This window comes from Ostrea edulis, chromosome 10 (assembly GCF_947568905.1).
Source record: "Ostrea edulis chromosome 10, xbOstEdul1.1, whole genome shotgun sequence".
Taxonomy (NCBI): Eukaryota; Metazoa; Mollusca; class Bivalvia; order Ostreida; family Ostreidae; genus Ostrea; species Ostrea edulis.
In genome coordinates this window covers 17908048-17935988 of record NC_079173.1, presented here as the reverse complement: position 1 = coordinate 17935988, position 27941 = coordinate 17908048, and the positions used below count along the sequence as shown (strand labels likewise).

At 34.9% G+C, this 27941-nt stretch overlaps 1 protein-coding gene across 5 annotated transcripts; it reads left to right on the top strand.

The window, feature by feature from the left end:
- Window positions 1-47: 47 nt before the first annotated feature.
- Window positions 48-27941, top strand: LOC125665225 (F-box/LRR-repeat protein 4-like). Of its 5 annotated transcripts, none has more exons than XR_008799401.1 (17): window positions 48-331; window positions 2560-2650; window positions 3626-3752; window positions 6454-6546; window positions 7444-7633; window positions 9398-9448; window positions 9599-9669; window positions 11348-11417; window positions 14191-14303; window positions 15312-15421; window positions 18120-18249; window positions 21292-21387; window positions 21511-21615; window positions 22421-22499; window positions 22729-22784; window positions 23541-23627; window positions 25866-25893. XR_008799401.1 is itself a non-coding variant. In XM_048897857.2 (16 exons), the coding sequence occupies exons 1-16, from the start codon at window positions 182-184 to the stop codon at window positions 27880-27882; spliced, it is 1719 nt and encodes a 572-aa protein (XP_048753814.2). In that variant the 5' UTR covers window positions 52-181; the 3' UTR covers window positions 27883-27941. The 5 variants fall into 5 exon arrangements, 3 of the variants coding, with proteins under 3 accessions (XP_048753815.2, XP_048753814.2, XP_048753816.2); XR_008799400.1 differs by having other exon boundaries at window positions 22729-22790; window positions 25866-25881; XM_048897857.2 differs by lacking the exons at window positions 22421-22499; window positions 22729-22784 and adding an exon at window positions 27753-27941 and having other exon boundaries at window positions 52-331; window positions 25866-25970.

The following is a 27941-nucleotide window of genomic DNA, read 5'->3' as shown; positions in this document are numbered from 1 at the left end:
TGAAGTAGTCTACTCTTAGTGGGTATGAATTTGAAACTATGGCTTAACTAGATGTCTGGAAAAAGAAAGTAGAAAAACATACGTAAACAATGTCGTGTGTGAGCTATTCATGTCGCTGAAAATCCCCAGACTATGAGGATGCTGTAAAGTTTTCAGCCATACCCATCCTCGTGATTCTGTAATGGAACCCCTAGCTCAGTTTGCGATAGAGGTCCCTGACTTCAGCTCCCAGTATGGAAGTGAGACGTCCATTTCCTACACTGCGAGGAACTTGGCAGGAAAGTGTAACATTTATCCGGCTTATGGAGATTTTACACAGGCGTGTGTTTTTGTGAGTATTTACGTGTATACAGGCAAATCCGGGTATGTTCTTGAGTGGGTCTCACCCTGGACCTGTGTAAACTAAATAAACTCGTATCAAATCAAGTGTAATTAACATTAAATGATATTTATTTATTTACTGATTAATATGTCTTACGGTGTGACCGTGTTTGAGGGCGAAGCAAAAGCATTGGCATTAGTATCTAGATCCATAACAGGACAAAAATTATCGGGAAATATTAGCGCCTAAGGTGTGAGGACATAATCCGAGATTCCTCTGACTCTTAACCCCGCTTTTATTTTGTGACTTCTGCGGGGGAGAGTCAGAGCGGACTCCATATTGAAAAGTGGGAATTCAGCGACACCAGCTGGTGTCGCTGCCTTACCTACCTCTTACAACTTTATTTCGCGGACCCATCTTCCAAGACGCGAGGATTCAGTTATCGGAAGATTATTCTACAAATACATCATGATTAATACGATGCTATCGCCGTTTAAACGATGGAATTTTGTGTTTACATGTGCTGACGTCATGCGCAAAGAAATCAAATGGCGAGGCGGCGACCTAATTCAAGTGATGCTCCATTTGTCGGTGTTAGGGCCGTTTAAACGGCGATAGCATCGTATTAATCATGATCTATTTATAGATTTATCTTCCGTTAACTGAATTCTCACGTCTTGGAAGATAGATCCGCGAAATAAAGTTGTAAGAGGTAGGTAAAGCAGCGACACCAGCTGGTGTCGCTGAATTCCCACTTTTCAATATGGAGTCCGCTCTGACTCTCCCCCGCACATGTCAAATATAAAAGCGGGGGTAAGAGTCAGAGGAATCTCGGATTAGTGAGGACAGAGCTCAATCAAAGTATTTTAACATTATACATTTTTGATCCACCAATTCACCGAACACGGGGAAACTCTACGCAACTGATGTAAACAGTGCATTGTAACGTCATATTCAATGTCGGTATTTAGCAAATACACAAACATAGAACACATAACCTACAATCGCGTCAATCAAGGAGTGATTATATACAATGTCATATAGAAACGATTAAGAAAATAAGATTTACATGCTTTTACGGATTTTATATAACATCTCAGAACGATGTGAACTTAGGTACTTGAGATTCGAAATGGAGAAATACATGTCCACACGCTAGAATTCGAATCGACACCATTGGGACCAAACTTTTCAAGTTCCATAGGTATATGGTTTAATTTTTCATTAGTTTTCTTACTTTTCTATATTTTCCTTTTAAACATGTATATATGCGTGTTACCTATAGGGAGAGCTCCAGGGCTGTGAGAGGACTTCGCCCTCTAATATGAATTAAACCAACATCTCTAAAGAATTATTAGAGAGACATATTGCATTAATGTTACATCACATTATCCCCCCCCCCCCCCTCCAGCTTCACCAGGGTGTGTGGAAATAACCAAGACTTATTCTCATCTTCAAAGTTGCATAGTAAATAAAGTGATTTTAAAATATTCTCATTCATGTGTAGCATATCGCTAGTTTGATATTATAACGTAAGTCTATCAAACGCCCATTGTATACATAAGCACTTCCAGTCCAGAAAACTTTTGAAATCATCCCCGCTTCAATATTCCATAGTTTACTAGCTATTTATCAATAGGATACAGAAATAAAAAAAAAAATAATGATTTTTTTAATAAATCAGTTCAACAATATTTATCAAATTTAAAGTATAAACAATATACTATTAACTAACTTGTTTATTTGTACATGTATATCAAACAAAAGCTTATCAGAAAAATTATCAGAAAAAAAAGAGATGTCAACAATTATTGTCCACAAGGAACCATCATGGCTGGCAGACCAAACAATGACCGTCCAGAAACTAGACCAGCTGTAGTAGCAGGAAGTATTGAACAGCCACCATATCTCATTTATGATATTGCATGATTTGATATTTGCTCTATCCAACTCATTGAAATGGTAATTTATTCGCTTGGCAAGCCTCGTGAATAAATACACCTTTTCAACACGTAGGATAGAGCAAATTGATATCATAAAGCACAATATAGATATCCTCTATTTCTTCATTAGGACCACATTATTGATTAAATTGAATTCAGAAAGAGCTGAAACTAGAATCATGTTAAGAAAAATGTAGATAATTCTATAGATGATATTAGTATATGATGAATATGTACATGTCAAGCATATGTGAACATACCTCTGCTTATTTAATTAAACAAATCTATTAACAGAGAACATATGGACCTTGGTGGAAATATGCACCATCTGGGAAACGAAAATTCAAACGCACACCTCCAAACTTTATCAGTGAAGACTACATAGGTAAGCTTTTAATTCAAAATGAAGATAGTAGATGTACGTGCTACAGTACAAAGCATATGATTGGGATATGTTGTTTTTCTGTATTTTTAATAGTAAAGATGATTTCTAGTCAACTCGTACCCTGACCGACTCGTACTCAGGCCAACTTGTACCAAATAGGTCAACTCGTACCCAAAAGGCAAAAGTCAACTCGTACCCAAGAATCTGCCCATAATGCAATATACCTATGCGCATATAAGTGACATATCTCTTAGGTACAAGTTGTCATCAATTGAAGAGGAGGAATCAACTCGTAACCAGATTCTTGGGTACGAGTAGACTTTTGCCTTTTGGGTACGAGTTGACCTATTTGGTACGAGTTGACCTGGGTACGAGTCGGTCAGGGTACGAGTTGACTTGACTCCGTAAAGATGCAATTACCAGAAACACTATTAGGAAACACTATATCCCAAGACTAGACAGAGATTATTAGTAAAACATGCTTATAATGAACACACTTATAATGAACACACTTATAATGAACTACTAGTAAAACACACTTATAATGAAGACACTTATAATGAACACACTTATAATGAACACACTTATAATGAACACTTATAATGAACATGCTTATATTGAATTCACACTTATTGCAAAGTGATATTTATTTCCCTATGAGAGGAAGATAATGAAAAATTGTATTGGATATTACAAAGTTTGGATATCAAATGAACTGTTTTTCGCTAGTCCCATTGGTTTGCTATAATTGTGTTGTACTGTACATAAAGTTAGATGTGTGTACCTGTTGATATAGCAGGAATTAAAACAAAAACCGCAGTTACACTTATACTAAAACAAAAATCAAATTTAGTCATTTATGCTGTTGGTTTTATTTTGTCTCCTTCATTTCATCCCAAATATATTTCATAAAAATACACCATGGTGTTACATGTGGCAAAGTATACTTTAATTTTAAGTTATCCTTTATTCCAGAGTTGGAATTTGAGTATGAAGTTCAGCCGACAAAAATTGAGATCTGGGAGACCTACAATCCAGGAACCATTGTCAGAATACTGGCATGTGATTCTTCAGGTACCGACGTGGACAAAGGAATGGCCAGGTAAGTACAAAATATGAAGGGTTAAATTCAATCTATAAAACCATGATTTCAAGGTAGTATCAAATATCAATCTATCAAACCATGATATTGTAACAGTTAAACCCAGTTCACATAAGGCCAATTCAACTTAATTAGTAGATTATCATCCAGGGTCAGCAAAAGGTATGGGGTGGGTAGGAGGATTTTATTTTTTAATTTTTATTTTCTGATAAAAATATTAAAGAAACTTCTTCAAGATTTACGTCTGTAAGAACGCGAGAAATTAAGAAAACCATATACATGTAAATCTATTTTCTTCACGTGACTTTTCACGTTCCTATACCAGAAATGTAAACAAGAAGTGTAAATACTGGAGTCGGACATGAAAATATTCCGGAAATTGCAAGTTTCGCAAAATAAAAAAATTCTGGGAGGGCCAATTTTTGAGGGTCGGGCGGGGATGATAATCTATCAATTAAGTTGAATTGGCCTAATGCTGGGAAAAGTATATTGGTAGAAAATCAGATGAAATGATCATAGGTTTCAAAATCAGTATTCTGATACAGTAAAACACAGTTACAGTAAACATGCTTATAATAAAATCATATAACTAAGTGATTTTAATTCCTTGTAGTTTGAAAACATATTGTGAACTCATTGTGTAACAAATTATGTATATAATGAATCAGAATTGTTCGTCCCCAGCACTTCAACATAATCATGTCTTACTATTAATTGTTCATCCCCAGCACTTTGCTATAGGTGTGTTTTACTGTAATTCTTTATCCCCAGCACTTCTCTATAAGAGTGTTTTACTGTAATTATTTGTCTCCAGCACTTCTCTATAAACATGTTTTACTGTAATTTTTTATCCCCAGCACTTCTCTATAAGAGTGTTTTACTGTAATTATTTGTCTCCAGCACTTTGCTATAAACATGTTTTACTGTAATTATTTGTCTCCAGCACTTTGGCTATAAGCGTGTTTTAAATTAATTGTTCATCCCTAGCACTTCACTGTAAGTGTGTTTTACTGTAATTGTTCATCCCTAGTACTTCACTATAAGTGTGCTTTACTGTAATTGTTCATCCCTAGCACTTCACTATAAGTGTGTTTTACTGTAATTGTTCCTCCCCAGCACTTCAACATAAGCGTATTTTACTGTAATTGTTCCTCCCCAGCACTTCACTATAAGTGTGTTTTACTGTAATTGTTCCTCCCCAGCACTTCACTATAAGTGTGTTTTACTGTAATTGTTCCTCCCCAGCACTTCAACATAAGCATGTTTTACTGTAATTGTTCCTCCCCAGCACTTCACTATAAGTGTGTTTTACTGTAATTGTTTCTCCCCAGCACTTCACTATAAGCGTGTTTTACTGTAATTGTTCCTCCCCAGCACTTCAACATAAGCGTGTTTTACTGTAATTGTTTCTCCCCAGCACTTCACTATAAGAGTGTTTTACTGTAATTGTTCCTCCCCAGCACTTCACTATAAGTGTGTTTTACTGTAATTGTTCCTCCCCAGCACTTCAACATAAGCATGTTTTACTGTAATTGTTCCTCCCCAGCACTTCACTATAAGTGTGTTTTACTGTAATTGTTTCTCCCCAGCACTTCACTATAAGCGTGTTTTACTGTAATTGTTCCTCCCCAGCACTTCAACATAAGCGTATTTTACTGTAATTGTTCCTCCCCAGCACTTCACTATAAGTGTGTTTTACTGTAATTGTTCCTCCCCAGCACTTCAACATAAGCGTGTTTTACTGTAATTGTTCCTCCCCAGCACTTCACTATAAGTGTGTTTACTGTAATTGTTCCTCCCCAGCACATCACTATAAGCATGCTTTACTGCATAATAAGGTGTTTGCCCATGCAACTGGATACAGAGGGGAAACCAGGGCCCATTCTGAGATTAGTAAAAAATGCATACATTTGCCTATTTTTATGCACGTTCAGTATGCAATTTCTGAGTTGCTCTATAGTTCTTTCCCTTTGTGGAACTCTTACGCACAGTGAGACACAAAACATACTTTCTTCCACACGCGGCGGCTACAAATGCTTATTACTGCCTTCATATATTGCCTAAAGGATGATTATCAGACATCATGCAACCACCCAAACTTCTGGGACAAACAATTTTAGTAGGTTTAAGATTATTGGATAATAAAATAGCTCAAATAGAAATCGATAATCACCAACTTTCTTTGATTAAAGTATCACTCGTGCAGAAGAGGAAATAAAAAATAAATTCATATTTAATTTAATGGCCTAATTCAAACAAATATTATTCTTCATATGGTCAGTTTAATGTATAGCAATTAACAGCTGATATAAACAAAATTACGTCGCTTTAATAACTTTTATCCTTATTTACATAGCTAGTCTATAACATTTGTATACATCTTGTACCCACCCAAGCGTTCAACTTACTGAATGTACCTCCATCACAGAAGAGTTGATATCTCGGAACTTGAGTGTTGTAAGATACTAAGTGTTTGTCCATAGCATAGGTTGGACCCTTTCCCCATCTTACTCCTGGCAAAATTTCTGTACATGGCGGTTTCCTTCAGAAATTCCTCTCTTTCTCACACCGAAGACATCACACTAATTTCTAAGAGACAATGATTGAAGTTAGACATCACACTAATTAGAGACAATAATTGAAGTTAGATAGAACTTGTTTGTTATTGTGTTAAAATGAATAAAGTTTAAATTTAAACTAGATGGAAAGTGTTGTGGGAAGGAGGGCCGGAGAGATGTCCACCGGAATCACGAGTCTTCTGTCCACTACTCAGACATGTCCAGTTCCAAACCAAGTAAGTCACCCCCCGTAAAACATCTGACAGTATGTTACAGATATATTCCATCAAAACTCTACAAAATTCTGTATACAAGACATCCCCGTAAAACATCTGACAGTATGTTACAGATATATTCCATCAAAACTCTACAAAATTCTGTATACAAGACATCCCCATAAAACATCTGACAGTATGTTACAGATATATTCCATCAAAACTCTACAAAATTCTGTATACCTACATAGTACACAATGCAGGCATCTGAGGAATTTATTGCATGAAAAATTGAAAGGAATTAAGTCTTTGAATTCATTGCTAGACAGGAAACTACAAACTTTAGAAAACAATGGGTTTCTTTTTTCAGTTATTCATGACTGTGTTTGATGTTTTGTTTTTGTGTAAGGATTATCCGGTTGGAGTTTTGTAATGATCAGTGTGATTATTACATTAATTTTATGATATTCTACTTTCATTTTAGTATTATACGGTTGGAGTTTTGTTATGATCAGTGTGATTATTACATTAATTTTATGATATTCTACTTTCATTTTAGTATTATACGGTTGGAGTTTTGTTATGATCAGTGTGATTATTACATTAATTTTATGATATTCTACTTTCATTTTAGTATTATACGGTTGGAGTTTTGTTATGATCAGTGTGATTATTACATTAATTTTATGATATTCTACTTTCATTTTAGTATTATACGGTTGGAGTTTTGTTATGATCAGTGTGATTATTACATTAATTTTATGATATTCTACTTTCATTTTAGTATTATACGGTTGGAGTTTTGTTATGATGTTTGAGATTATTACATTCATGATGTTTTGTTTTAGAATGATCTGGTTGGAGTTTTGTTACGATTGGTGTAATTATTACATTCATGACGTATTGCTTTTATTTTAGGATTATCCGGTTGGAGTTTTGTCATGATCTGTGTGATTATTACACAGAACTAGATGCTGTGTGTCTCTATGGAGAGGAGCAGCAAGGTCAATATGTCATGTCGGGGCTGGAAGGAGTGACCGTTGGACCTCATTTGACGGACATCAGTGAAATTGATCAAAGGCTTAGAGACGTCACACTCAGAGAACAAGTATTGTCAATCACTCACTACAGTTTTTATAAGCCCATTTAAAAATGTGGACGTATTATGCTATGATATATAGGGAAAATCTTTAAAAATCTTCTTCTCAAGATCCACTGTCAGAGTCAGAAGAGCTGAGATTTACCTGAAAGCTTCCTAAAATATTGCAGATTCAAGTTTGTTCAAACCATGGCCCCCAGAGGTAGGTTGGGGCCACAATAGGGGTCAAAGTTTTACATAGAAATATACAAGGAAAATCTTTAAAAATCTTCTTTTCAAGAACCACTCAGCCATAAGAGCTGACATTTACATGAAAGCTTCCTGACATAGTGCTGATTCAAGTTTGTTCACATCGGGAGTAAGTTCAATGCAAGTTTGTAAAAAGTATGGCCTCCAGGGGTAGGTTGGGGCCACAATTGGAACTAAGGTTTCACATGCAAATATATATGGAAAGTCATCAGATATGGGCCAAGGTGACTCAGGTGAGCGATGCCGCCCATGGGCCTCTTGTTTAAAGGAGTTGTGGCCCTTGGACTTAATTTTTTCTAATCAAAATACATTGTCTTCGCAACTTCTCCTAAAACCTTTTGGGGGATTTTGATGAATTTTGGTACAAAGAAAGATCACAATGTGGAGGTTTGCATACTGCAAGGGGAATGCTGTCCAATGTTTTTTAATGGAGTTACTGCTCTTGGACTTGTTTTTTTTTTTATTATTCAAAATACTTTGTCTTAGCAACTCCTCATAAACCCTCTTGGAGATTTTGATGAAACTTGATACGAAAAAAGATCACAATGTAGAAATGTGCATATTACAAGGAGAATGCTGCCCCACTATTATTGAAGGAGTTAGGGGCCTTGGACTTAGATTTATTTCATACAAGTACCTTGTCTTCGCAACTCCTCCTAACCCTTTGGGGGATTTTGATGAAATTTGGTACAAAGAAAGATCACAATGTGGAGCTGTGCATATTGCAAAGGGAATGCTGTCCAATGTTTTTAAAGGAGTTGTGGCCCTTGGACTTGATTTTCTCTATTCAAAATACTTTGTCTTCGCAACTTCTCCTAAACCCTTTGAGGGATTTTAATGAATTTTGGTACAAAGAAAGATCACAATGTGGAGGTGTGCATACAACACAGGAAATACTGTCCAATGTTTTTAAAGGAGTTATGGCCCTTGGACTTGTTTGTTTTTTTCTATTCAAAATACTTTGAATGTATGGCACTTAGGGCTGTGGCAGTGAGGGTTCTTTTCATGCAAACATGTACCATAACATGAGGCATTCAGTTTTAAATTCCAAACAATCCCTGACTTTTCACCTCCCAATGACTGACCAAGGAACAGTCACTTTTGATGTTAAATGTCTTCACATGCAACGTTTCACAATGATATATAATTTTTCATGACGGTTCAGGCACAGTTCTCTTGCAACCTATCTTGTTTCTGCAAAAATACTTGGGGCATATTACCACATCTGTTTTAAGAGTTAGCATTTTTATAGTTCCTGGTTGTGGCAAGTAAAAACATAAAGTTAACTCTTATGTATTAAAGATTGTATATAGTTATATATATGAACATTACTAAATTACTGTAGCAAAGAAGGGGAGACAAACGAATAGATCTTAAATTGACAATAAAACTCGTAATCCTTGTACTACGTACCAGTTAGATGATCTAACCATTGAGTTAACCAGGCCTATATGCATGAAGAAATAGTTAAAATGGCAGAAACATCGCATGTAGCTTTGATTATAAAATATTGTGTATTTGTAGGAGTATAATGCAAATGCTAACAATACCAGTATGACTATAGAAGAACTTCCGGTAAGTGAAATACAAGTAATCAAAAGTATAGTATCTAGTGCTTGTACATTGAAATTAAAACTTCAAGGGAAGAAAATGTATAAATTACACATGGTTTCCACAAGAAGCTAGAACAAAAACTCTTAAGTTTTGTTTTTGTTTTGTTTTCAGGAAGAAGTTATACAGTTGATTTTAAGTTACCTCGATATCCCCTCCCTCTGCAGAGCCAGTATTACCTCAAAGTAGGTCAAACGGGCACTCAGCAGTCAAACACACGATAGACATCTCAAAATGTAGTTGTTAGGGCTAAAAGGACCGTAGATATTGGCCTGGCCTGGAGGTTATTATAAAACTTTTTTGAGCATGTTTTCATACTCAAAACTCTGTGCTCTAAATCATACTCATGCTCAAAAGTGAAGGTTATAAAACTTTTATAAAATCATGCTCAAGATTTTCCAAGTATGTTTTGAAGCTTGCTCAAAGTTGTACTCAAAATAAACATGGCTGAGTTTGAGTATGAGTATGGTAAAAGTTTTTATAATCTCCAGGCTTGGATAGCTCAGTGGTGAGAGCACCTGACTAGTAATGCAGGGGTCCCAGGTTTGATTCCCGGTCTAGCCATAAATTGTTTTCTTTCTTATATACATTATAGGGTTATTGAACTTATATTGGTGAGTATTGGCATGAGTTGGCTGTGAAATTGCACGAGCTTGTGAGTGCATTCTGACAGCCAACGAGTGCCAATATTCACCAATATAAGTTCAATAACCCGTTTATTATATAGGTAAAGTATTTAGTTGTTAAATTATATCCCTTTTCACTCAAAATACTCCAAAATAGACGAGAATTCATCAATATTGGCATCTAAGGTGAAAGTGTGCAATATCAGCATGCATTTCTTAACTGCATCATTACCGTAACGGCTTGTTTACGTCGTTACAGTAAGGTCAATATTGAACACTCATACTCGGAATATTTCGGGCGCACACAATTTACGCAATGCAAAGTTACTGTTCAATAAATTGTCAGGATATTGAATGCTAACATTCTCTATATTTTACGCAGATTTTATAATAGACTATTTATTAGCTATATAATAATACAGTATACTGGATCTCACATTAACGCTAATCATGACTAATAGTCAAATGCATGGTAACCAATATGTATTGTATTATTATTGAGGAAACTCGGGTGACCTATTGCAATTGGTCTGCATCCATCAATCGTCATGCATTGTTCGTTAACAATTGAACATTTTTAACTTCTTCTTGATAACTACCTTTCCAATTCTTTTCAAATTTGGTATGATGCATCTTTGGTACAATGGGGACATGAATTGTAAATTGCAGGACTCTTGTACCTCTTAGGCCTAGTGGCGGGGCAAAAACTGCCAAAAATTGACAAAATTTCAAAAATCTTTTTCTCTACAACCGCACATGTATAAGAAAAACTAAATGCATAGTGATGTAGAGCAGGAAGGCCTCTACCAAAATTGTAAATTTCATATTCCTTGGGATAGAGGTTTTGATTCCAGGGTTTAGGCTAACTTGGTATATATTATTTATGTGTAAAAACATTTTTAAAAAACATCTTCTTTAATGTTATTGATACTAAATTGAAACTAAATGGATGTTTAGAATGAGCAGGTAGTTGGATCTCAGGGGTAGGGGTCTTGGTATCAGTGTGGGGCCAAAATGGTCAGTGATTAAATGTAAAAACAATAGAACATTTTTAACTTCTTGATAACTACTAATTCTACCATTCCAATTCTTTTCAAATTTGATATGAAGCAGAACTGTTGATGTGGAATGTAGAATATACATGTACATTTCTGTGGAGTGTGAAGTTACACATGTGTAACTATGTATACACATGTAGTACAATAAGGGAGTACATTTCTAATGATGTACATTTCAGATTTTTTCATACGCATTGTTATGATTCACTACAGTACAAGGAACTGGACTTACAGCCTCACTGGACTGAGGTAAGTGTAATAATGACTTACAGCCTCACTGAGGTAAGTGTAATCATGGACTTACAGCCTCACTGAGGTAAATGTAATAATGACTTACAGCCTCACTGAGGTAAATGTAATAATGACTTACAGTCTCACTGAGGTACATGTAAGTGTAATAATGACTTACAGCCTCACTGAGGTGAGTGTAAGAATGACTTACAGCCTCACTGAGGTAAGTGTAAGAATGACTTACAGCCTCACTGAGGTAAGTGTAAGAATGACTTACAGCCTCACTGAGGTAAGTGTAATCATGGATTTACAGCCTCACTGAGGTAAATGTAATAATGACTTACAGTCTCACTGAGGTACATGTAAGTGTAATAATGACTTACAGCCTCACTGAGGTGAGTGTAAGAATGACTTACAGCCTCACTGAGGTAAGTGTAAGAATGACTTACAGCCTCACTGAGGTAAGTGTAAGAATGACTTACAGCCTCACTGAGGTAAGTGTAATCATGGATTTACAGCCTCACTGAGGTAAGTGTGATAATGACTTACAGCCTCACTGAGGTAAGTGTAATCATGGATTTACAGCCTCACTGAAGTAAGTGTGATAATGACTTACAGCCTCACTGAAGTAAGTGTGATAATGACTTACAGCCTCACTGAGGTAAGTGTGATTATGCTCTTGAAGTTTATGTTAGTATATTTCTAGGAATAGAATATTAATTAATTTCATAATGAATTTCATTTTTGAAAATACTTGAGGGTCTGTACTGTGACACTTTATGAGGACATCATGGAAAGTATACTGGCATGAAGGGTTGCAGTTCATACCTGCATGTACAGTGTTCATTTACATCAACATTCTACTTTCATTCTCTCAGAATTCCCAGCGATTAAAGTAGATGATGAAGGGGATATAAAATATTTAAAGAAATTGTCACATCCTTTTCAAAGGGGAGATAGCAAAGAAATAGAGAAAATATGGTGACATCTTTTAGAATTCTTCTTATCAGGAACTGCAGGGCCAGAAAAGACAGAACCTTTGTGAAGGCTTCATTAAAGAATGTAGATTCAAAATACAGTCAACTCTCGATAAACCGCCACCTTTTGTTCTTATGAAATTATGGCATTATAACGAATTTGGCGATGAATTGAATTACTGCCATCTTGAAGAAATAGAGTTACCGTTCTTTTATATGTAAGAATTATATTTCCTCTATTTACAATACTTATGTAAGTGAGCAATCGGGTAACATTCGGTAAAACAATCCTGTCTCGTCTATGTTATAAATATCCTTCAAATCATAATTTTTCATTACTTCTATTGCCTCTTTCTGGCCATCAGTAATCAAACTCACATCAATTCCAGCACTTTCACCGCTTATAATTCTGGAAGAAATTCCATGACGTTGTTTGAAACGAGTTAGCCACCCTTCAGAATATTTGAAATTGGATATTCCTAGCTCTGCACCATACTGTTTTCCATTTTCAATTATCATATCCCCGGTAACAGGAATGTTTTTTGTCCTGACTTGCATAAACCATATAAACAACGCCTTTTCTAAGTCAGTATTAAGTGCACTGCGGTGCCATTTCCTGGCAGGCGAACCTTCAGAGATTGGGTCAGGGTCGGCAAGAATTGCATCCTTTGCCCACTCTCCTTCTTTTATAGACTTTTGAAAAATTATTTGCAATATCCTGATGGGTACATTTTGGATGATGTCCTTGGTACGTAATGATTTGCTTTTTCTCATCGAAATTTAACAGGACCCTTTTTCGTGGCGAAGCCATAGCTAAATTGAAATGAGTTTTTATGATGTATAAACAACTTGACTACAGTTCATCTCGGTAATTTTCTTGTTTATTCAATACAGCAATTACTGGGATCCTTCTGTCCAGGTGCACCCGTGGCGGTTTATTGACTCAGAGATAATTAACAAGTTGAAATAGACTTTTGTAATGAAAACACTGTGGCAAATGGCGATAGCGAATTTGGCATTTTAACGAGAGTTTTGAGTAACAGGAAAAATGTTCCTAGAAAAATGCGGCGTTAAAACGAAAATGGTGATAAATTGAGTGGCGATAATTCGAGAGTTACCTGTATGAACCTAGGGGGTAAGGTGGGGCCACTATAGGGGATCAGGGTTTGAAATGGGGATATATAAGAAAGAAACTTTTGATATCTTCTCAAGATTAGTAGGGCCCTGATTTGTTTTAATGATATGCAAGCATCCTTGACTAATGCAGATTTGCACAAATTTTGGCCCCAGGGGGGTAGGGTGGGGCTACTATAGCAAATCAAAGTCATACATGAGAATACAGTTCTTTTCCAGAACCATTGGATCAATTTCAACCAAATTTGCCCTAGAGCATTATTGAGTAAAGGAGATTCAAAGTTGCTCAAATGAAGTGTTATACACCATTCAAAAGGGAGATAATGAATAGTAAAAATATGGTGGCATCTTTAAAAATTCTTCTCAAGAACCACTGGGTCAGAAAAGATGAAACTTATTTGAAAACTTCCTTAAAGAATGTAGATTCAAAATTGTTCAAATCATGGCCTCCAAAGGTACAGTAGGGTGGGGCTAAAATAGGGGATCAAATTTTTAAATGGGTATATTTACATGTAGGAAAAACTCTTCTTCTCAAGAACAGCAAAACCTTGAATAGTTATTGCAAACATCCTTAGTTAATGCAGATGTAAGTTTGAAATCATGACCCCTGGGGGTAGGGTGGGGCAACAATAGGACATTAGGAATACATTGATTTGCATTTATCTTATATTTTTTTTTAGGTAAATAGCTTTGCAATAGAATGTCTGCTGTCAAGGTGTCATCATCTTCAGCATTTGAACATATCATGGTGTGGTGGAAATCAGAGTACAATATCTACTAGTACTTTCAGCAGGTGAGTTCTTGGTAGAGTAAAACACGAACCACCAGGGCCAGCTAAAAACAGTTAATTACAATCAAACTTCATTATACAGTAAAACACAAACTTCCAGGGCCAGCGAAAAACAGTTAATTATAATCAAACTTCATTATACAGTAAAACATGAACTTTAGGGCCAGCGAAAAACAATTTTAAAATTACAATCAAACTTCATTATAGCCAATACAATTTTCATTGATTTTATTCTCAGATGGGGATTAAGGATTACTTTGCAATAAGTGTGAATTTGCTATAAACAAGTTCATTATAGGCATTTTTTACTGAATGCAAATTATTTAATTTGAACAAATTTCACTACGTATATCATTATAGGATTAGGCAGCAGACAGAGTCTATGTTTAATGTTGAAGCTCCTAAGCTACAAGGCACTACATGCTCATATTAGGAATACACACTTTGTTGTAATTACAGTGGAACATTGTTATTACGTTTCTCATTTTTCCACAACAAAATAACGTAATACCGTGGACACCGTAATAACATTGCCAGTGAAATCCGTTAAAAACATCAATTGGAAATTGTATATCTTCCATTTTCACTCCACTCACAGTAAAAATTTTGGGCAATCTTTCATGTGTACGATATTTTGTGGTGATGAACAACCTTCGCACCCTATCATTCTTAAACATCAGAATGATATTTCACATCATGTATATAAAATATTCTTTGGGTTTTATTTTTGCTATATTCGCGACTATATTAACGATCACGAAAATAAAACCAAAGTACTGGTCAAAGTATTTGGGAGTATACACAAAATAATTATTTAAATCATCGTGAAATACTGAATGATAAAACTCGTGAAATTCTAGCCACGCAAAATTAAAGCCCTTTACAGTACTATCATAACTTAAGTGTCCTTGTGAATGCTTGTAAATAACCATTAAATCCTGATATAGTGTATATCATCATTACACTTCCCATTCTAAAGTTGTCTTTATTTTAGTTGTTTGTGAATTCCAGATTTTTAGAGGCGTGTGGCAGGGATCTCCTTACTCTCTACATGTCTTCTTGTAAATTTGTGAATGGGGACGTTTTAAAGGCTGTGGGAAAACATTGTCCAAAACTCAGAGGTATGTTACACTGCAAGATGCAGGAATAGTCAGATTTTACTAGATTCTGCATGTTGTTGAATCTTAGGAAATATTAGTTTAAGTTATAATTAGATGTTGTATATATATCCCTTGCACATTAAACACTTTATTGATGATAAAATTTAACCGTGATATAATGAATTTTATTGACTTTTATTGACTTATGAATACAACTGTATAACTATTCTATGCATTTGAAAATTTGACTTCAGTTTATTCTCAGTTTATGGTCATGGAGCCAGATTATAACCAGGGCCTGTTCTATTTACATCACATCCACAACATAATTATACTGTATGTACACACTGGCAAATTAATCATACAGTATATGCTCCAAACTCCAATTTTAATGACTTACAAATACAGCTGTATCAGTATTCTATGCATTTGGAAATTTGACTTCAGTTTATTCTCAGTTTATGAATATTTTCTTCTCGTGTTTGATCTTCACATGTAGCTTTGTCATTAAGAGAGGAAGAACCCTATTCATTTTGGGATCATAAGGTTAAAGTTCAAGGTTACTAAAGGACTGCATAGACAAAAATTCATAGACACTCTATAGGGCACATTTTTTGCTCATTTTGTTTTGAAACTTCACCTGTAGTTGTGCTATTCAGATGAAGAATCCAACTGATTTTGGGATCAAAAGTTCAGAGTTCAAGGTCACTATGGAAATTCATAGAAGAAGCTTGTAGACACTAATTGTGAGGGGATATGTCTTGCAGAGTTCTTGTTTTACAAGTCATTTTATTTGTTTTGAGAAAAGAGAATACAGTAAAACACGGTTACAGCAAACACACTTATAATGAATTCACACTTACAGTAAAACATGGTTACAGTGAACACACTAATGAATTCACACTTACAGTGAAACATGGTTACAGAGAACACACTTATAATGAATTCACACTTACAGTAAAACACGGTTACAGAGAACACACTTATAATGAATTCACACTTACAGTAAAACACGGTTACAGAGAACACACTTATAATGAATTCACACTTACAGTAAAACACGGTTACAGAGAACACACTTATAATGAATTCACACTTACAGTGAAACATGGTTACAGTAAACACATTTATAATGAATTCACACTTCCAGTGAAACATTGTTACAGTGAACACACTTCTTACAGTGAAACACGGTTACAGAGAACACACTTATAATGAATTCACACTTTCAGTAAAACACGGTTACAGAGAACACACTTATAATGAATTCACACTTACAGTAAAACATGGTTACAGTGAACACACTTCTTACAGTGAAACACGGTTACAGAGAACACACTTATAATGAATTCACACTTACAGTAAAACACGGTTACAGAGAACACACTTATAATGAATTCACACTTACAGTAAAACATGGTTACAGTGAACACACTTCTTACAGTGAAACACGGTTACAGAGAACACACTTATAATGAATTTACACTTACAGTAAAACATGGTTACAGAGAACACACTTATAATGAATTCACACTTACAGTGAAACATGGTTACAGAGAACACACTTGTAATGAATTCACACTTACAGTAAAACACAGTTACAGAGAACATGCTTATAATGAATTCACACTTACAGTAAAACATGGTTACAGTGAACACACTTATAATGAATTCACTTTTACAGTGAAACATGGTTACAGTGAACACACTTCTTACAGTAAAACACAGTTACAGAGAACACACTTATAATGAATTCACACTTACAGTAAAACATGGTTACAGAGAACACACTTATAATGAATTCACACTTACAGTAAAACATGGTTACAGTGAACACACTTATAATGAATTCACACTTACAGTAAAACACGGTTACAGAGAACACACTTATAATGAATTCACACTTACAGTAAAACACGGTTACAGTGAACACACTTATAATGAATTCACACTTACAGTAAAACACAGTTACAGCAAAGACACTTATAATGAATTCACGCTTACATTAAAACACGGTTACAGCAAAGACACTTATAATGAATTCACGCTTACAGTAAAACACGGTTACAGCAAAGACACTTATAATGAATTCACACTTACAGTAAAACACGGTTACAGCAAAGACACTTATAATGAATTCACACTTACAGTAAAACACGGCTACAGCAAAGACACTTATAATGAATTCACACTTACAGTAAAACACGGTTACTGCAAAGACACTTATAATGAATTCACACTAACAGTAAAACACGGTTACAACAAAGACACTTATAATGAATTCACGCTTACAGTAAAACATGGTTACAGAGAACACACTTATAATGAATTCACACTTACAGTAAAACACGGTTACAGAGAACACACTTATAATGAATTCACACTTACAGTGAAACACGGTTACAGCAAACACACTTATAATGAATTCATTCCCTGGAGTTATAAGACATCTTATTAGATATAAAGAATTTCTTTTAGTTTGAATCAAAATTGAAAATTGTTCATCCGTAACACTTTGCTATATGATTGTGTATTTCACTGTATATATACCCATTCTTTATCCCCTCGCTACAGTATTTCCGAGGAGTATATATGATTAATTTGCCAGTGTGTACTTACAGAACGTGTTGTGGATGTGATGTAAATAGAGCAGGCCCCGGTTAAAATAGGGATCAGTGCAAAGATACCTATTTAGTAACTACATTTCCTTTATTTACAGAGTTGGATGTGGGGAGTTGCCAGTCTCTAAATGGCCAGTCTTTATCGCACCTATCAAAGATCCATACACTTGAACGGCTCAATTTATACAGGTTAACAGTGAATAAAGACAGCCTTATAGAAGTTCTTCAGTAAGTAATACTTCAGGGGCCCAACATATACAGTTTACTCGAGGACAAAGAAATCCTTACAGAAGTTTTTTATACGTAGGTCACTTAATTAAAGACCCCCCAAAAAATACCTTACGGTTTCTTCACAGATCGCTGAATGTGGGTGGAGCTTATTCATGGTCAATGTTATTTACCTGACCAAGAGATTGGGCTGTTGTGTATATTTCTATAATATAAACAGGAAATGTCTCAGGTTATCACAAATTATGCTTAGTGTCTTGATTTGTGCAAGTTGAATGAACATCAGATGCAAAAAAAATTATTAACATTTCTACCTACATACACACCACATTTCTATTTTCCGTAAACCTTCAAACTTGGTCATATTTATGTATTGCACGATAACATATTTAACACAGCCCATTTCTGAGCCTCAGATGTACTTTTCAAAACCTTTAATTATACTGTTATATATCACTATTCTTTCAAGAACTTTGGTGTTTGCTAAATAATTTCCAAATTATTAATATATTACCCCACGAATTCAGTATGATATCATCAATTATGCAACTTACAATGATTAAAAAGTTGTTTTTGTTTTTTTTATGAAGTTACAATGATGTATGAAATATGTATGATGAATATTTTTGAGAACATTAACCATCAGGGAATTACAATTTTTTTAATTTATTAAAGCCGGCTTAGGTTTTTGTGGCCACCAAAATTGTCTGTGCCTGTCATCTACCATGCAGGGTTGGCAAAAACATTCCGGGCATTCAAAGGGTAGATAATCAAGAAAAGTAAAAAATAGGGTGTGATAATTTAAAATTATTTTCTCAAGAAATACCAGGCCAGAAAAGGTGATGATTACATGAGGCTTCTTGACATAGATTACATTTAAGTTTGTTCAAATCATGGGCCCTGGGGATAGGGTAGGGCCACAATAGGGGATGAAAGTTTTACCGTATATACTCACCTATATGTCGGATTTTAGGGAGCTCAAAATTGGTCCAAAACTCTATATCTGACTTATAGGCGAGTCCTAAGAAGATTATCATTTTTCTGGACAGCGTAATGTATAGTATTTTTTAATAACTTTGTACTCCAACAATTATCATGATTGACGTTGACTGGACATATTATATTATTCATGTATTCTAGGATTATATGCATAAAGTACAAGTATTTACATATTTTAATAATTTTATTCATCTTAAGTTTATATTACTAAAATTGATTTGTTGATAAAATGAATAAATATCAGCGCATTTCACAAAATATTAATATTTGAAGCAGAGGTGAAAATGTTAGAGCATTGGTTTGAAATTGTCAACCGATTCTTGAAAAAAGTTATACCGACTTATAAGCGGGTCGATGGCAAATCCCTCCAAAATAGGCTACAAAATATACAACCAACTTATAGGTGAACCTACTTATAGGCGAGTATATACGGTACATGCAGATATATAGGAAAAATGTTTTTAATTAGAGTCTTCTTCTTGAAAATTGATTGATTGAATATTGTTTAACGCCCCTCTCGAAAATATTTCCCTCATATGGAGACGTCACCACTGCCGGTGAAGGGCTGCAAAATTTTGGCCTATTCTCGATGCTTATGGGCTTTCAGCAGGAGGGATCTTTATCGTGCCACACCTGCTGTTTTTGCGGTCTCATCCAAAGGACCGCCCCATTTAGTCGCCTTCTAAGACAAGCAAGGGGTACTGATGACCTATTCTAACCCCAATCCCCACAGGATCTTCTTGAAGAAGAACAGTATCATGATTATAGGTACATTGATATTCAAGAATCCCTTGGTAGCACAGATTCAAGTTTCTTCAAATTGAAGCCCCCTGAAGTAGGGTGGGGCTACAATAAGGGATCAAAGTTTTACATGGGAATATATAGGGAAACATTCTTCAAAAATCTTCATCTCAACAATTGCAGGGCCATAATTAGTCACATTGATATGCAAACATCTTCAAGTAGTTCAAATTCAAGTTTGTTCAATTCAGGGGCCCTGGGGGTAGGATGGAACCACAATAGGTGGATGTTTTATATGGGGTATATACAAATAATGAATTTCAAAAAATTCTCTTTAAGAGTAGCAAGGCCACAATAAATCATGCCCAAATGTTCTAAAGTTGTGTGGTTCAATTTTTTTTATGCCCCCGCTACTCTAATCGGGGACATGATTGTTTTGTCCTGTCTGTCCGAAACTTTAACCTGCTCATAACTTTTTAATGGTGAGTGATAGAGCTCTCATATTTCATACGAACATTCCTTGTGACAAGACCTTGTTTAAACCAAAGATTTTAACCTGTGACCTTGAACTTAGAAATTGACCTCCTTTTAAGTAAACCTATTTGATACATGTATCTCCTGAACTATTTAACCATAATTTACACATATATAGATTCCTTATGGCTAGGCTTTTTATATCATTCATTATCTTTGACGTTGGAGTTTGACCCAAATTTCAAACCTTTATCCTTTCTCACAACTTTTGAATAGTGAGTGATGTGGCTTTCATATATCATTATGTATTGTTTGTGACAAGACCATTTTTGTGGCCTTATAAACTTTTGAGTTTTATCTACTTTTAAGAAAACCATACCTTTTAGATATCTTCTAAACTATTTATGGTAGGGTTTCATATTTTGTATATACATGCATTCTTAATGGTGAGACCTCTCATTTGATACCATGTTGTTTAACCTTGTGACCTTGGATTTTGATCTACTTTTAAGAAAAGCAAACCTACATGCATCCAATATCTCATAATCTGCTGAACTACTTAAGGTAGAGCTTTCATATTTTGTATATTTGATTCTACATGTAATAGAAAGACATTTCATACCAAAGGTTGGGGCCACAATAAGGGGTAAAAAAAATTCATGAAAAAAAAGATTGAAAAAAAATTAAAAAATCACAACAGCATGGTTAAGGTGATTCAGGTGAGTGAATGTGGCCCATGGCCTCTTGTTAATGTAAATAGATAAATATACAAATTAAAATGTACATGTATCTATTTTAACTCTGTACTACGCTTTTATTGTTTTTCAGAGTGTCTCCTAACTTAAAGCACTTAAATTTAGGATCTACAAGAATTAATGAACAGAACATAGATCATGTTATGAGTGTATTGGGTATACATTGCAAGTGAGTACTTTTTCTATCTTCTTCTTCATAGTTAAAAACAGTCTGAGAGTGTGAATATTATCATAAAGTATGCCATTGTGCAAACTGATTTTCATAACTTGCTTCTTTTAACACACATTTCAGAAATCTTATCTCTCTTGACCTATGGAGGAGTCGTGTTTCAGAGAATGGTTTAAGTCATATGTCTGACAATTGTAAATATATCGAGGAACTAGACCTGGGTTGGTGGTAAGCTTTATAAATATACTGAAATGACCGACAGCTCCACATGGCTCAGTGTTTGTAAATTGATTACAAATTACATTGTACAGTAAAACATGTTTATAGCAAACCTCCAGAACCTACAAAAAATAGTTCATATCTAAAACATTTTTTTTTTATTTTACTCACAATGGAGAATAAATATCAGTACTGTAACAGGATAAGGCCAATTAAAATTAATTGACAGATTATCATCCCCGTCGCCCTTCGAAAAAGGGCCCGCCCCGATTTATTTCTATTTTCGCAAAAATTACGATTTCAAACAAACTTGCTTCCCAGTAACATGAGTGAATGATTTAAGTCACAGAATGTTGGTTTTATATCTTCTACCAAGGATTCTTTGAATGTTAACTTGATTTTAAGACTTTATGTGATGCTTTTTGTCATTATTTTTCTTTTTCTCGGGACATGAAAATTTAAAAAATAAAATCCTCCCACCTGCCCCATATTTTTGTGTGACCCCGGATGATAATCTACTAATAAAGTTGAATTGACCTAAGAATTCATTCTAAGTGTGTTTCTTACAAGCATGTTTTACTGTACATTTCACTTCGTGATAAGCATGATTTCATTCTAAGTGTGTTTCTTACAGGCATGTTTTACTGTATATTTCACTTGACTTTATTTCCATGATCTTGTTGGATTTAGAGGTTTGTGTATTGTTTTTTATACACCTGTCTTTAGACAGGACATATTACATGTATGTTATGGCTGTGTCCGTCCGACTTACTGGCCTTCTGAGGTCACGTTTTCCCGACTTTTTTCCATACAGCTTTTAAATCTGCATGGTCTCCCTCAAGAAGCGTAAGTTCAGCTGGATTGGTGTACCATGACCTACTATATGGCTAAAAGTAAGTCAAAAAGTTTTCCATACTTTTTTTCCATTACGGGTACAGATATTGCCCTGATATTTAGTCACAAGCTTCCTTTTGAAGGAATACAAGTTCAGTTTGCATTTCATTTGGATTGGTGCACCATGACCTACTTTAGGGCTAAAAGTAGGTCAAACAGTTTTTCAGATTTTTTTTTCATTATTGATACAGGTACTGCCCTGAAATTTTGTCACAACCTCTCTTTCAGAGAAATACATAATCAGAAGATTGATTGGTGCACCGTGACGTAATGTAGGACTAAAAGTACATGTAGGTCAAAAAGTTTCCTGGACTTCTTTTCAACATGGATACAGATATTACAACATCTCTCTCAGAGAAATACATAATCAGTTCACATGTCAGATAGATTGGTGCAGCATGGTTTCACTGTCCGACGGGCGTATTTTGTACTGTTTGCGGTACTTTTCTTTGTGGTTGTTTTCTGTTCCGTTGGAGAATTAATTATTCACGCTGTTTTGAGATGTCACCAGCTTTAGGTGAAGTGCTACAAATTTTATCCCAAAATTGATTTGAAATCACAATAATGCTGGTGACTATTTAGTGGTGATTGAGTTCTGAAAACACTTTTCCAGATTATTTCCATGTCTCCATACGAGTGAAAAATGCTCGAGAGGGACGTTAAACAATATACAATCAATCAATCAATCTAGGATATTTTAATTCTCATGATTCAGAGGCAGTTTACCTCTCAGACTAGACCATGAGAGGGCTAGACATTAGTACAAAATAAATTGTGTGAAAGTTTTGAATGTCTCTAGGACATGAACTATCTTTATGCCTGTAAGCCCCAGATACTACATGTAAGTATGGAGTTTGTCAGTGTCATGCCACAGTAAAAGGACAAATTTGCAAATATGAAGCTGAAAATCATAGATCTGCTCAAAATTACTCAAAACTTATGAAACACAGGTTATGCTAAAATTGAAATAATTAATGATTGCAGTACATTAGGTCTCATCATTGCTGTCTTGCCTTATGTATTGTTTCTTTCCTTTTCAGTGTAAATTTAAGGTCAGGAACGCATTGTTTTATTGACTTAGTGAAGAAGTGTCCCAACATCAAGAAGTTATTCTTAACAGCTAATAGGTAAATGTACACACTAGATATACTACAGTGTTGTCAGCTAATAGGTAAATGTACACACTAGATATACTACACAGTGTTGACAGCTAATAGGTAAATGTACACACTAGATATACTACACAGTGTTGACAGCTAATAGGTAAATGTACACACTAGATGTTAACAGCTAATAGGTAAATGTACACAATAGATATACTACTCAGTGTTGACAGCTAATAGGTAAATGTACACACTAGATACACTACACAGTGTTGACAACTAATAGGTAAATGTACACACTAGATATACTACACAGTGTTGACAACTAATAGGTAAATGTACACACTAGATATACTACACAGTGTTGACAACTAATAGGTAAATGTACACACTAGATATACTACAGAGGGTTGACAACTAATAGGTAAATGTACACACTAGATATACTACACAGTGTTGACAACTAATAAGTAAATGTACACACTAGATATACTACACAGTGTTGACAACTAATAGGTAAATGTACACACTAGATATACTACAGAGGGTTGACGGCTAATAGGTAAATGTACACACTAGATATACTACAGAGGGTTGACGGCTAATAGGTAAATGTACATGCTAGATCTATGCTTCAGAGTGAAACGAAGGACCAGGTCACATCTAAAGGGGATACCCTACAAGAATCGCATCATATCAGTATATACTACAGTGTTGACAGCTGATTTTGACTACAGATAACTCCGTTTACCTGATCAAGATATAGGGTTCATGGCAGGTGTGACCGGTCGACAAGGGATGTTTACTCCTTCTAGGCACCTGATCCCACCTCTGGTGTGTCCAGGGGTTCGTGTTTGCCTAACTCTCTATTTTGTATTCCTTATAGGAGTTATGAGATTGATCACTGTTCGTTATCTTCACCTTTATAGGAGTTCTGAGATTGATCACTGTTCGTTATCTTCACCTGTATAGGAGTTATGAGATTGATCACTGTTCGTTATCTTCACCTTTATAGGAGTTATGAGATTGATCACTGTTCGTTATCTTCACCATTCATGATATAAGTTATCATTTTGTAACTTATATCATGAAAGGTGAAGATAACGAACAGTAGTCAAAATCATTGTGCGAAGAACGGCCTAACAATCGGTACGAAACATATCAGACAGCATTTGACCCAATGATAGGTTGTATTGGCAAACTAGATCATTAGAACGACCATAAAAAACATAGAATATGTCATTTGGTCATGTAAATGTATTCATTTTCAGTCACTGACGATCACATCGTCCTTAGCCTTGCTTATTGAGTTCGAAAATACCTTACCTCAAACCGTGGCTGTATGATCAGTGAAAATCTCAATTTTCATGAATATTTATGAAATGACATAATCATTTCTTGACCAATCACTGTCATGATAAAGATTTTAATATTTTAATGGCTGCACCACAGGTAAAACGTGTAGCATTTGCTTACAAATAATAACAGTCAAAAAAGCTTACACATCACTCGGACGTTTAGATGCAAGTTAAGTACATTATTAATAAATGAAATCCACCTCAACAACAGAGGCTGTGTTTGCAAATTCTGTGTCGATAAACTTATTTTAATTGGTTATGTGTCAGTTTTTCCCAATAAGCAATCCTCGGATTATTCTGCTATGAGCCACGCAATGATCTCCATTGTTTTTTGTTGTGTTTTTTTTTTTTCATCCAAAAAAATGGGAAATTCCTGATAGGTTAATTGATATATGAACGTAAATATTTATAAAGTCGAGGGCTTTCTTAATCGTACAATCACAACCATGATGCAGTATGAACAGAGACAACAGGTGTTGCGTTGATGTGAGAACGGACAGCATGCATGTACTATAATGCATTGCATCATATGTTTTTCAAAAATTTCTCATTGTCCTAACAACATATACATGTACATATAACAGATAAGTATATTGTGATTCTCTGCTAAGACCACCTTCCACGGTCCTTTCGAAATGTGAAATTAAATCATCCTATAAACTCCCATTTCAAATAAAGTCCCTATAGATATAACACATATAAATTAAACATATGTCTCTGTTATTTCAGTTAATCAGAATTAACACACAGTGATTAATGATGCCTGTACCTCTCTGATGAAAAATGTCCCACTTCCAAATTGGTTTAATTGATGCCTGTTAGGAATTAAGATGCATAAACATTTCAACATTGCTTTGTAGAACTGTATTGAAGACCTTTAATGCATTTCAACATTGTTTTGTAGGACTATTTGCAATGAAGACCTGGTAACCTTTTCTAAGCACTGTCCAATGTTAGAACAGCTAGATATTTTGGGTACAGGAAATGTTCATGTGGAAAGTGTATACAGGTTTGTACAGAAAATTTTTTATTCTCATTGTTTCATTATAATGGAATGTTAAGGTTTGCCTGCTGCCTAGTCCATTTCATCTTTTCAAGAATAAATATTATTTGAAATAAAAGTCTATGGTCTAGAATAATCATATGTATTAATTTAATGATGGACAGGTGAAGTCAACATTAAACATGCTTAATTATATGATTGAGCTGAAAGCTCAAGTGAGCTTTTCTGATCACTTTTTGTGCAGTGACCACCCATCTGTAAACTTTTAACCTTTTTGGCTTCTTCTCCAGAACCAAGGGACTAATTTCAGCCAGATTTGCCACAAAGCATGCTTGTGTAAAAAAAAATATCTAAGTTAACAAACTCAAATGAAGTGCAACACCCTTTTTAAAGTGGAAATTATTAAGAATTAAGGAGGTACTCTACATCGTCATAATGGCTGACTTCCTTTTAAAACGTGGAGGAAAATATAAATATCAGCAATATTTGTCTATTCATTTAAAAAATCATTGTCTATCTGAGTAGTTCAGTAGGTTAGCACGCCGACAGCTGAACTGTAGATTGCAGGTTCGAGACCAGCAGGGGTTTTTAAAAGTTTTTTTCAAATTGCTTTCTACTAAAACTGCATTTTTTGACTAAATAAAGTAAATTTGAAAGTTTTCAATTTCATATCCTCAGTAGGCATATCTTCCACTTTTCATCCATATCAAATATAGCATACACTGTACCTCCTTAATTAAAAAAAATTGTTCCATCTTTTAAAAGTCTTCTCCAGAACTACTGGACCAATTTCAATCAAACTTGGCAAAAATCATCCATGCCAGGTAAAGGGGATTTAAGTTTGTTCAAATGAAGGGTTATGCTCCCTCCAAAGGGGAGATAATCAAGAAAAAAGGCAAAAATATTGATTACTCCAGTGTGATAGTATTTAGCAACGGGCAAAAGTACTTCACAACAGGTGATTATTATAAAAAAAATTATCACATGCGTCAAATTTATGTGCGTGCGGTTCGCCATAGATTGTTAGACAATGCGTTTTAGCATATGTAATAAACGTGAATACCCGCATCGATATACGAAATATCGCATGACAGTGATTGATCAAATGTTAACAGACTCAAGTTTTTCTGCTTTGCTGTTTATGTAACATTCAGTATAATAAAACAAATATTGCATGTAGTTGAGGGTAACATTGAAAATTTTCACCCCTTATGAAATAATTGTCAACCTTGGCTACTCCTCAGTTGACAATGGTTTTCTCGGGGTGAAAATTTTCAATGTTACCCTCAAATTTTCACCCCTTATGAAATAATTGTCAACCTCGGCTACGCCTCGGTTGACAATGGTTTTCTCGGGGTGAAAATTTTCAATGTTACCCACAACTTCATGCAACATTTATATATTATATCACCCATTGTCAAGTACTGTTACCTGTTGCTAGATATTATCACCCTTGAGTACATGCTTTCTACTCCCAGAGGGAAACATAATGTTTTTTCAACTGTCTCTTGACCAATCAGATTTGAGTATTTTACATGAAGTATAAGAATAAAATTTATCACATGTTTACTCCGTTATCCAGTGAATATTGCCCATTAGATATAACACTATGTTTTGCTACGCCGTTTAATATGCGTAATAGTGACGTGGATGTAGATTTATATGTATTATCATAGCGAAAATGTGGCAGATATTTCAAAACTATCAAACTTATCATACTTGGTTACAATTGGTCCATTATTGCATCAAAAATATTTCTATTCATGTATATATAAATGTCTGTTTCAGTGTTCTTACGCAGTGTCCAAAGTTAATATTCCTAGACGTCTCCTTCTGCGCTAACGTCCTCGTGGAGAACATAGGCATTTGGAGAACACAGTTCCCAAGATGCAGCATAAAAAGAAGCTTCCAGGATTAGCTCCCCCCCCCATATTTAATGGTTATGTACGAGATAATAAAAATATTTTCATAACACCA

What these genes read in the sequence shown, in the direction of transcription:
- LOC125665225 (XM_048897857.2), top strand. Translation starts at nt 182, where the DNA reads ATGGAACCCCTAGCTCAGTTTGCGATAGAGGTCCCTGACTTCAGCTCC. An exon ending in TATCAGTGAAGACTACATAG is followed by an intron (nt 2,651 to 3,625) that starts GTAAGCTTTTAA and finishes CCTTTATTCCAG; the next exon opens with AGTTGGAATTTGAGTATGAA. An exon ending in AGCCTTATAGAAGTTCTTCA is followed by an intron (nt 18,250 to 21,291) that starts GTAAGTAATACT and finishes ATTGTTTTTCAG; the next exon opens with AGTGTCTCCTAACTTAAAGC.